Source organism: Hibiscus syriacus, unplaced genomic scaffold (genome assembly GCF_006381635.1).
Source record: "Hibiscus syriacus cultivar Baekdansim isolate YM2019G1 unplaced genomic scaffold, ASM638163v2 tig00002840_pilon, whole genome shotgun sequence".
Taxonomy (NCBI): domain Eukaryota; kingdom Viridiplantae; phylum Streptophyta; class Magnoliopsida; order Malvales; family Malvaceae; genus Hibiscus; species Hibiscus syriacus.
The window spans coordinates 5,800,172-5,810,672 of record NW_024061947.1 but is presented as its reverse complement, the minus strand read 5'-3'; the positions used below and the strand labels follow the sequence as shown (position 1 = coordinate 5,810,672).

Genomic DNA, 10,501 nt, shown 5'->3' with positions numbered 1-10,501 from the left:
CTCATTTCTCCATTCTCCTCTCTTATTCTATATTTTCACTCTTCCTAAAGCATAGTGAAGTTTTTCTTTTTCCGGTAGAATTTACTTCAAATAAAATATTTTCCCTTTTTTTAGGAAAGAGCAACACTATTTCGAGGTCCATTTCCTTATTTTGTGTGTACGAAATTTGAAAGACTGTGTTAACCAATGACTACCCAACACAATAATATTAGTTAATCTTTATTTATTTACATTATTTATTTCACTAGTTAGTACTAATCTTTTGTTTTGCAGTAAGTTATTTTTCCAACAAATAAGACAATCAATAAAGCAACTACTTACAACACTGACTACGGAGAAAGCATCAATTGCATACACATCAAATTTATTATTCGATGCAAGTATGACTTCTCTCTTTCTGTAGTTACCAACATGATTCCAATTTAACAATATGATCCGTGGTGAAGAAGAAAAGAAGTTTGGCAGGAATGGCAATGGCGAGAATAGAGTTATAAAGAAGAAGACAATGTTGATGGGTTTTCGTAGGCCTATAAACGAATTGAATGAACACGAACGAAGATATGCTCATTTTCATTCGTTTAACTTTAATTGAATGAACACGAACAATTAAACGAACCAAATTTATTGTTCGTACTCATTCATTAAGAAATTTAGCATGTTCATGTTTGTCCGTTAAATGATAAACGGACATAAACAAAAAAACGTAAACGAACATCAAATTAATGGGTTTATTCATTTCCAAATAACTTTAGGATTTATATTTTCTTTAATTGATTTGAGTATTTTTTATTTAGGTTCAAAATTAATTGAGTTCTAAAATATTAATAGGTTTAAGGTTAAAATTTACATGTCTGAAGATTGGACTAAATATAAACGAATGAACATAAGCAAACATAAACGTGCATAAATGAACAAACATAAATGAAAGGACAAAAACGAACGAATTACTGAATGTTCACGAATATAAATTAACAAATAAGCTCTTTGTTCGTGTTGGTTCATCTAATTACATTAACATAAAATATTGTTCATGTTATTTCGTTTAATAAATAAATGAACTTCCCGCAAAACAATTCGTTGAACGTTCGGTTCATTTACAGACCTAAGTTTTTGATTGATTATTTTGACCATTAGACAACCCAAATCAATTGATTTAACAATCCGCGTCAACATTTTGTTATCTTAGTAACGTCCGTTAACATTGAGTGATCATTTTGTTACAGATAGATAGAGTTAGTGACTAATTTGTAACTTTTTAAAGTTTAGTGTATAAAACAAAAACATACACAAACTTTAATGACCATATTTGTAGCTTACCCTTAAAAACAGATAAAGGATAGGTAATAAGATACATTAAACAATCTCGCGCAAGCCATTTGAACCGAACACGGAGAAAGAGATCGCGCGATGCTTTGCGATTATGAAATTTTCCATATGCACTATCGACCGGCGGGCCCACCGACTTTGGAGTTCATCGTTGAACTTTCTTTTCTGTCTAATTATTTATATGGTCTTAGCGATTTTCGAATGCTGCTCTTCTATTCTGGGTTGATAAACCTAAACCAAATCCATGGAAGACATGTTTCAGACGATTACGTGGGGTTTAAACGAGCCTCGTCACTCTCAGAAGCGCCCCACCGAAAGCTACTCTGAAGATGGTGAAGAGGTAAACACTTCTTTAAGCTTTAATCCCGTAGATTCTGTGTTCCTTCACTGCCTATAAACAGATGAATTCAATTCTGTACCTCTCTTTGTTTATATTTTGTTTTTTTTTTACCTCAAATTAGTTCGCACCTGCTCCTATTTTTGTTTTAAATCTTCAAATTAGTAATCTTCTATCTTGTCAGACACCCAGACACATGATTTACAAGATATTCTAGGGCTTGAGACTCTGGGTTTTTTTCAGAAAAGAACAGAAGACATGAATCGAAGCTGTGTTTCAATTTCATTGCATAGATGATCAAGTTTGAGGGTTTTTTTTTCCTCTTTCAGGATTGCAAATCAGCTTCTACGTCGCTGCAAGAATGGGATCATATATTCTCCCAAATGTATCCTCCCAACTGGGTTCGGGGCCAAAATCAACCTGCAATAAGCAGTGGAGTTGTCCCAAGCCAGATCAGTAATGTTAGCAGTCCCCAAACATTTCAATCTCCAGACATTTCCACCGGTTCAGTTTTGAAACGGAACGTTTCAAGTTTACATGGATCAGAACGAGCTCAGAGGAAAAGGAAAATAGATCAGGCATATCGGGCAAGGTGTAAGGTGAGTTTACCTTCTCCTGATCTCATTTCTCTTGCAAGAATTGGGTTCGGCCTTAAGTAAAAGGGTCAAATTTCATGCAATATACTTGCCGTTAATTTATTCCTTGTAATATGGTACTGCTGTAACTACTCAGATAACTTGAGTGTGGTATTACTCTAAATGATCTTATATAAACACTATAAAAAATATGAAATTATTGTTTATTTAATTTGCAAATAGACAAGTCTTAAATACTCTTAATAGTAGTTTGCAAATCCAAAATGTTGTTTTAAAAGAAGGAAAAAAAACTAATCATTAATTAAATTGAGTCCAACGAGAAATATTCTAGCTGATCTCATTCTGTTTTGGCCTTTTCACTTGAGAATCTAATCTTTCATGAGTTATCATCTATCATTTTACTCCATCCGTCGTTCCGTTTTCCTTCCAAATTTGGTCAAAGAAGAAGCATTAGAATTTAGGTATGTGTGAGAGATTTAAACGGACATTTTAGAAATAGATTCTCAGTGTACATAATGATTTAACATCTCTTTCTCTTTTTGGAGGTTGGGATGAGTAGTTTGAGTTACTAGTGATAACGCTTTTTCCTTTCTTTCTACACAGAATCTCAAAATGGAAATGCAATTGAATATGGAGAACCTCAAAGGAGAAAATGATTCTTTAATGAAAGAGAATGAATCCTTAAAAGATGCTAATTCTCTGATGAATCAAACTTTGAAAGATCAAGAAAAAGAGATTGAGCAATTGAAGAGTGATCTTCTTCAGATTAAGTGCGAGTATGAAAAGCAAAATGTCCTTGTGCAAACACTTTCGGGCCTTTTAGTAAGTATCCGTTTCTTATACTCTCAGTATAAATATTGAATGTTCTTTTTTTCTTTCTGCTTGAAGAAAATAGTGGTAATGCTCTATATCTCTTTTAGGGGTGGGAACAAATATTGGCCTTTGTAGTACCTATCTCCATGTACATCATTTTCATTGAAATATTTATTTCTAACATATATCTACTTAGCATGGGATAGAGGTCCAACCCTTTAAGTAGGGGTGAGCATTCGATCGAGTTATTCGAGTTGACGAGTCCTATTTTACAACTCAAGGTAGACTTGAAATTTTCTCGAGTCGAGTTTCTGTTTAAATTTAATTATAAATATTTATAATATTATGATATTATTTGATTCCAATTTAAATGGTTTTTTAAAACCATATACAATACATGTGCATTTCTTCATTTGTTTTTCATATGTGATATACATTTATGATACAGCGTTGAGGGACTCAACTCAAACTTGAAAACAATCCACTAGTTACTAAAAATTTCGAGTTATTCGAGTTGTATTTTACAACTTGGTTTGAACTTGAAATTTTATCAAATCGAGTCGAGTTTATGAAATTACAACTCAAAATTAATTCGAGTCGAGTCGAAAAAATCGATTTTTCAAGTCGAGTTTTGCTCACCCCTACCTTTAAGTATATGAAAAATTGTAAAGAATTGAATGTATTGGTGTCGAAGAAATATTTGTATTTGACACTCTTAAATCTAAGAAACATAGGGTACTAGTGATATTAGAATAATAGTTTAACTTAAAGTTTGAGTATTTACTAGTGATATTAGAGTAATGGTTTAACTTTAAATTTGTGCATTTATACCATTTATAATGTGTTAGGCTAATTTAATGTCACGGATCAGGTGACACCGATGGATGTTGGTACCTTCTCAAGGCTAAACTATTCTCTAATGCTAGTTTGAAAGTTGATCTTTTGATCTAAATCTAATGGTGGCTTTCTATTGTTTAGTTTTGGCTGAACAAGGGCTTTCAACAAAGAGTTTTTGCCTTAAGAAAACAAAAGCTAATTTGGAGAAACTTAAAGAGACATGGCTGAATGGTTTAGGTTTCCTTAGGGATCAAAATTGCACAGGAAAACACCGAGGGGATTATGTTTTTCTTAATCTTTAACAAAAACTAAACATGTAATAGAACTCTTCTTTTTCAATGATTGAATGGAGTTTAATTTTTCTTCTAAATGTATGAAAATCATACTCTTGGCATTTTTGAATGATTTAATTGTCTGAGATAAATAAACACAAACAATAAAAAAGTTGTCTTTCATATCTATTTTACGGTCTATGTTCAGGATGGTCTCTCCTAACAATGAAATATATAACCATTCAATATTAAATATAACACTATTAATTTGATATAAAGAATAACATACATTATTGTTATTCAAATATATATACACAAACTTCAAATCTAATAGCTGTAATGCTGATTTTCTTTTTCCGGCACAAATCACGACATCAGGTACGATTGCTCTGTCCGGATGAACATGATTTCCCCAGTTGTTTCAGTTTTACTATTGTAAAACTCAATCTTGATGTCATGGTTTTAGTCTGAAGACCCTACAAATCTCATTGTTATGCTAAGGAATTTCAATATGAAAATATTCTAACTAGTTATCCATAAACTTGCTAATAATAATTCGCGTTTCTATTTTATGTGCATTTGTGCCCTCAACAGTTTTCTTACAATTCTAGTTTCTTTTTTTGATTAGTTTTATAAGACTAATGCTAGAAGTTATGTAAAAATTCCATATATTGTTGTTATATAAACTCCAAAAACTGAAGATTATTATTGATTTCGTATGGTGGTAGACTTTTGTTCAAATGAATGTTACAGCTTAAATACGATGCTATAGATTTTTTTTAACACATTAGTGTTTTTTTGTAGGCTGATCCAATGAGTCTCGAAAACAAGAAGTTAAAAGATGAAAATGCATCATTGAGGAAGAATGCCAATCTTAACAATAACTTACCACAACTTGCAGAGGAGAATGCAAAGTTAAGAACTGAAAATAAAGTACTCAAGGTGCAGAATGATGCTTTATGTGGGAAGATTATCAGTGACCATGAAAAGAAGTGTAAACAAGATCAGTAAGCTAAATTACTAAGAAGAATTGAAGATAAGCCCCTTCTTCTTTCTCAGTTGATGATATGTGCTGTATTTTATTTCATAGCACAGCTCATCGTTCTTTTTCCTTTTTTCGTCTTCATCTGCATGCACATGTGGCTACTTATCTTCCAACAGCAGTTTAGCTTTCTTGCCCTTGGTCTCGCTACTTTTCTACATCATTTAGTTAGATTTTCCATTGATAATCTCCTTTGATCCCTTTTCTCTTCTTGTTTCCGCACTTGTCGTGTCTTCTTTCTTGTGCTCTCCCCTCTCTCACCTGCCTGCAATGGGATGGTCTACCTTTATCTCTTTTACCCTCTTGTTTTCACACTTTTGTATCGTCCCTTTTGTGCTATCCCCTTTCTCACTTGCCTGCAACTGGAGTCCAGAATCCGGGAAAAGAAAACAGATATGGCTTTCTGAGTACTGATTTCATGGGTGTATCGCTGGCGGACAGGTAGATGGTAAGTCGGCCGATATTGGCTGGTGAGGCTCTATTGTATTATTCGTAGTAGTAGTTCAGAGTTACTTTGGTGGTGCCAATGATGTTGCTACCGAAATTAGTTCGATCTTAATTCCTCCTCCAGTTATGCACCTAGAGTTTTATTGTGTTTAATATACCACCTCACGTATTGGCAGGTGGAGTTTGCAAAATGTAGTGGCCATAAGAGATGTTTGTGTATCATCTTTGTATAAATGCAAACTTTAGGGGGAAAGCTGTATTTTATGTTGTTTAGGCGTAGTCATGCTTCTTCCTTATTTGCCTTCATCAGTTTATGGCTTTAGTAAATGAGCATTTTTCTCTCTACAAAGTACTTTAATCTTCAGTAAAATGTTAACATACGATATTGGATTTGGAGACCCACATTCTACCCAATTAAACTAAAAATGTTCTTAGACTGAGAAAAGAGTGTTCTTTTATTTTATAACTCCAATACATGGCTCACAACTTACTATTATAGATCATATATAAGATAAGAAAAATGATAAATTGTATATGCTTAATTTTAATTAATCTACCATTATTCCCTTTTTACTGCTCAAGGAGAAGCAATAGGTAGAGATAACTGGATATGATCTTATTAGACCCTGTCTAAAAAAAAGTTCTGTTATTAGTTCTATTGTGTGTAAATTCTGGATTTAGTTATTGACTTACTGTATTCTAATTCAATTTTTTTTTTCTTGTGAAAAGGACAATTCAAAGGATTACTCTAACAATAGCACCCTTCTCAAGTTCTCATGTATCTCTGCTGCGGGTGTGTACAGCTTTCGGCACCTAGTTACCCCATCTGGAACCAGTTTTGCCACTGCTTTGTTGCCTTCCCTGTGAACGTGCATCGTCTTCACTTCCCAATTTCTAGCTATCAGGTCCTCAATGTGGTGTTTAACTGTAAGTTACATTGCTGGAGTGGTCCAGTCGGGTCATGTTTTTCCAGACTTGGTTGTCAACCTCTAGAATGATCTGCCTTGCTCCCAGTTCCCATGCAATCGTGAGCCCTTCGAAAACTCCCCAGAATTCAGCTTCAAGCTCCGAGCATGCCCCAATCTGCTCGTGAAAACCCATCTCCCATTGACCTCTGATGTTTCTAATTAATCCTCCACATGTAGCCATTTCATTACTCGACTCTCGCCCCATCCGTGTTTATCTTTGACCAACCTGTTGCCGGCGGTGTCCAACTCGTTTCATGTCTAGGCTTAATTCCTGCATTGGCTCGAATATCTCGCGCCACTGCCTCAGCTCTTTCGGTTTCTGCCACCGGTCTTCGACTTCGCTCGATTATTGATTATCTTTCGATATTTTCCGGATCAATAATGCATTCCAAATAATACGTCCCGGGCTTCCTTGTTTCTTGGAAAATAGGTAGGGTTGGCCAGGTTCTTGTGCAACCAGTCTTTCATATTTAGAGTGAAGAATTCTACCCATTTCTCTTCTTTGATGAGCGGCAGCCATATTGATTTTGTCATCGGGCATTTTCGTAGAATATGATCCGCATCTTCGAACTCTCTCACAATCACATTGTATACATCCTTCCTCGGTGGACATATGTTTTTATTGGTTGCGGTCCTCTAAATTTCTCAGTTATGTTAAATTTTGTTGCTGGTTATTGTACTATGCTTAAGTTGTGGATTTAATCTTTGTTCTTTAGTTTGATTGTTTCTAATTGTAGAATTTTTAATTATGAAAAATATAAACTAAAAAAATGAAGAAACTGGAGTCTACAATTTACATATCGTAAAAAAGTAATTTGGTAATGAAACTCTACGTTTTGAATTTTAATATAATTCCACTCCGGTCCAGATTCAAGACAGAGCCCATGGTCAAGGCCCTTGCAATTTAAGGTTATGGTTAGGGTTTGTTTTCTCTCTTGGGATGAGTTATTAGGTTGCTATATATTTGTTCATGGTTCAGTTTAATTAATTAATAATTACGACCTAATAATATTTTTCTCAGTAAAAAGGATTCTATTAATAATAAAATTAGATAAATTATATCTATTTTTCTTTTTAGATATTTATAAATTATATCATGGCTCCTAAATTTTAAATTTATATTTTATTAACCTTGGAAATACTTGGAATTTAGATTTGTTGGGTTTTTCTCAAGCCCACTTTTAAAATTTCCTATGAACTTTGACCCCCACTAATTAGGCCAACCATTCCATAATGAGATGGGAATTGTGTGGCTCACACTTGTTTTCTAGATTGATGGCTTCCCATTCTTCTTCTTTTGAAAGCCTTGGTTTCCCATTCCATCTCATGCCACTCTTGAAAAAAAAAGCTATAATTTTCAATGAATTTGATAAATTTGACTTCATTCAAAACTAGCAAAAATGTTGAATGAGGTAAGTAAGTGGGGAGCTACTTAACACTTAATGTAAACAATGCTAAATACATGTTTAAAATAATGTCTCATTCTTTATTTAAATAACGAGGCAATCCAATTATTTCTTTTAAATTTCTACTCAGGCCTATCCATAATAATATAAAATATTATTTAATACAATTAAAATGTCAAAATATATCATATTAAAAAATTTATTATTTAATAAAAGTTGTAGAAAAAGGAGAGAGAAAAAATCATCTGACAGTGGGGAACTCCACAAGTAATAAATTAGGCAGACAGAAAGTTTGGAAATTAGGGAACCCCCCCCCCCCCTTTAAATTCAGTCAAATAAGCAAGGTTATTAGTAGAAAAGTAATTGGTGAATAATTGCAAGTCAAATAAGCCTAACTTCAGTGCACCAACTTCCAGTCCAAATTTAATAGAGGCAATAAAGAGATGGCTGAAACATCACTTTTAAACCTAACTGCTCCTTTTTTTTAGGATTGTAAATTTATAAACAAGACTTCAAAACTTGAGTTCCATTCTTACTTTCTGTCAATTATGGTATCAAACTCTTTGGTATGACCTGCAACTATATTTTTCACTACTTAATCATTAACGCTCCCCTTCTGTACATTCACATTAAGGGTAAACTACGGCTCAAGGTTAGTTAGTTTTAAGTTTGATAATAGGTGAACAATTTTTTATAAAATTAAAAACATGCCATTTAGCTAGAATATTATTACAAATCTACCAATCTGTTGTTAAATATAAATAAAATAGTGACGTGGTCTGGTACAATAAGAAATTTAGTACTTAAAACATGTACAACTATGCACGAATCAACTTATCTCATTTATTAAAGGAACTATTGTTGTTCCTAGATGTCAAGAGTTCGAGCATCAGCGGTTGCGGTAAGGTGATTGAGCGTTCATTGTTAAATGATTTAGAGTAATAAAACAAATAATACTTTTGTAATCACCTTAACTTAATAAAAAAATATACATCCTATCAATTTGATTTTATACCAAAACAATTCAATAAGTTTAACTCATACTATTTAAAAAGGTGAAATATTTGTTATCATACTCATAATTTAGCGTAATATTAATATAAAATAAAGATAAACTATTACATAAATTTTATTTAATATAAAATTAAAAGGATAAATAAAAACTCTAGTAAAAATAATTCTTTGTACTAAAAAAACGTAAAAATAATAGTTCTTCAAAATAATCAATCTCTTTATCCAAAACTAAGTCAAACAAATAGTTAAAAACTGGTAAATGAAGTTAGTATAATTGTTGAGTGAAATGATAAAAGAAAAAAAATTAAATTTAAATATTTAAGAAAACAATGACAAAATTTAAATATAATCTACTACAAAATAAACATAAAAATATTAATTAATTTATTTGACAATTATTTTTAAAATATCTTTGAATAACCTCAAATGAACTTTGAAATGGATAATTTCTTTTGTTCGAACAACAAAAGGTAATTCCCTAATTGGTAAAGGAAGTCGTGCATGCAAATTAATGGGCGCGAAGTTAAAATAAAGAGGAAAAATGGGGTTTTTTTAATATAAAGTTTCATAGTGAAAAATGAAAGATAAGGGGCAGATGTAGGGTTATGGTGATGATGATGGGTTCCCAAATGATTTGACAAGACAAGGGTTGCATGTGAGAGTTGGAAAATGTTGCAGACGTATGACCCTGACCTTTCAACAAAGCCTTCTGCCTCCCCTACTACGCCTACTCAGCTGCTATAATAAACATACAAAGGCACAACCCAAGAGAGAGAGCTTTTATTTTTTTTCTTTTTACCCCCAAAAAACGGCTAAGCAACCGTACGACCACGAATTAAACGGTACCAATGGCGCCTAGACGACACGAGTCAAGCAAACTCCACTGTCACTCCTTGTCTAATCCTTTGTCTTTTATTACAGAGTGTGTACTATGCTCCACGAGCGGGCAGGTTGGGTGGGGGCACTGACTCCCATGTTCCCAAACCATGACCATCTGACATGCACGCAACTGTTTTCCTCTTTCTTCTTCTCTTGTTTCGGGGTTTAATGAAGTGTCTTTGATGATGTTTAATATGACTTGTTTAAACAAATTCAGAATCATACCTCACGTCTCTTCCATCATATCTCTCTCATTCCTTTTGCCTTTGGTATTTAAAAAAAAATCTTTAAACAGGTTATGATCTTTAAGTCATTGATCAATCAATCTAACTCTTTGCTTTGGTTGTACGTACGTAAAGGAGTATGCAAAAAGTGACTGCAATTTCTGAGAGATGTACGACTACTTAAAAAAAACAGAGTTGAAACTGAGAGTTAAGTGAGTGTGGGTCTCATTTCATCTCATTACTTGTTAGTGTGAGGGAGTTATTGGCCCTGTCTCCTCCAACAGACCTTTCCTTGGCATTTGCAGTCTTGCATGCGACACAGTTGTTTTGGAATTCTAAA

General features: G+C 33.2%; 1 protein-coding gene across 2 annotated transcripts; it reads left to right on the top strand.

The window, feature by feature from the left end:
• Positions 1-1,535: 1,535 nt before the first annotated feature.
• Positions 1,536-7,340, top strand: LOC120155576. 2 transcript variants are annotated; one of them, XR_005518983.1, is made up of 5 exons: positions 1,536-1,666; positions 1,993-2,262; positions 2,863-3,081; positions 4,986-5,671; positions 6,400-7,340. XR_005518983.1 is itself a non-coding variant. In XM_039167104.1 (4 exons), exons 1-4 carry the CDS (start codon positions 1,571-1,573, stop codon positions 5,190-5,192), a joined length of 792 nt encoding a protein of 263 aa, XP_039023035.1. In that variant the 5' UTR covers positions 1,536-1,570; the 3' UTR covers positions 5,193-5,940. The 2 variants fall into 2 exon arrangements, 1 of the variants encoding a protein (XP_039023035.1); XM_039167104.1 differs by lacking the exon at positions 6,400-7,340 and having other exon boundaries at positions 4,986-5,940.
• The last annotated feature ends 3,161 nt before the right edge of the window (positions 7,341-10,501 follow it).

Coding starts and splice junctions, on each gene's coding strand:
- LOC120155576 (XM_039167104.1), top strand. CDS start 1,571: ATGGAAGACATGTTTCAGACGATTACGTGGGGTTTAAACGAGCCTCGT. Junction 1,667..1,992: donor ACTCTGAAGATGGTGAAGAG/GTAAACACTTCT, acceptor TTCCTCTTTCAG/GATTGCAAATCAGCTTCTAC. Junction 2,263..2,862: donor CATATCGGGCAAGGTGTAAG/GTGAGTTTACCT, acceptor CTTTCTACACAG/AATCTCAAAATGGAAATGCA.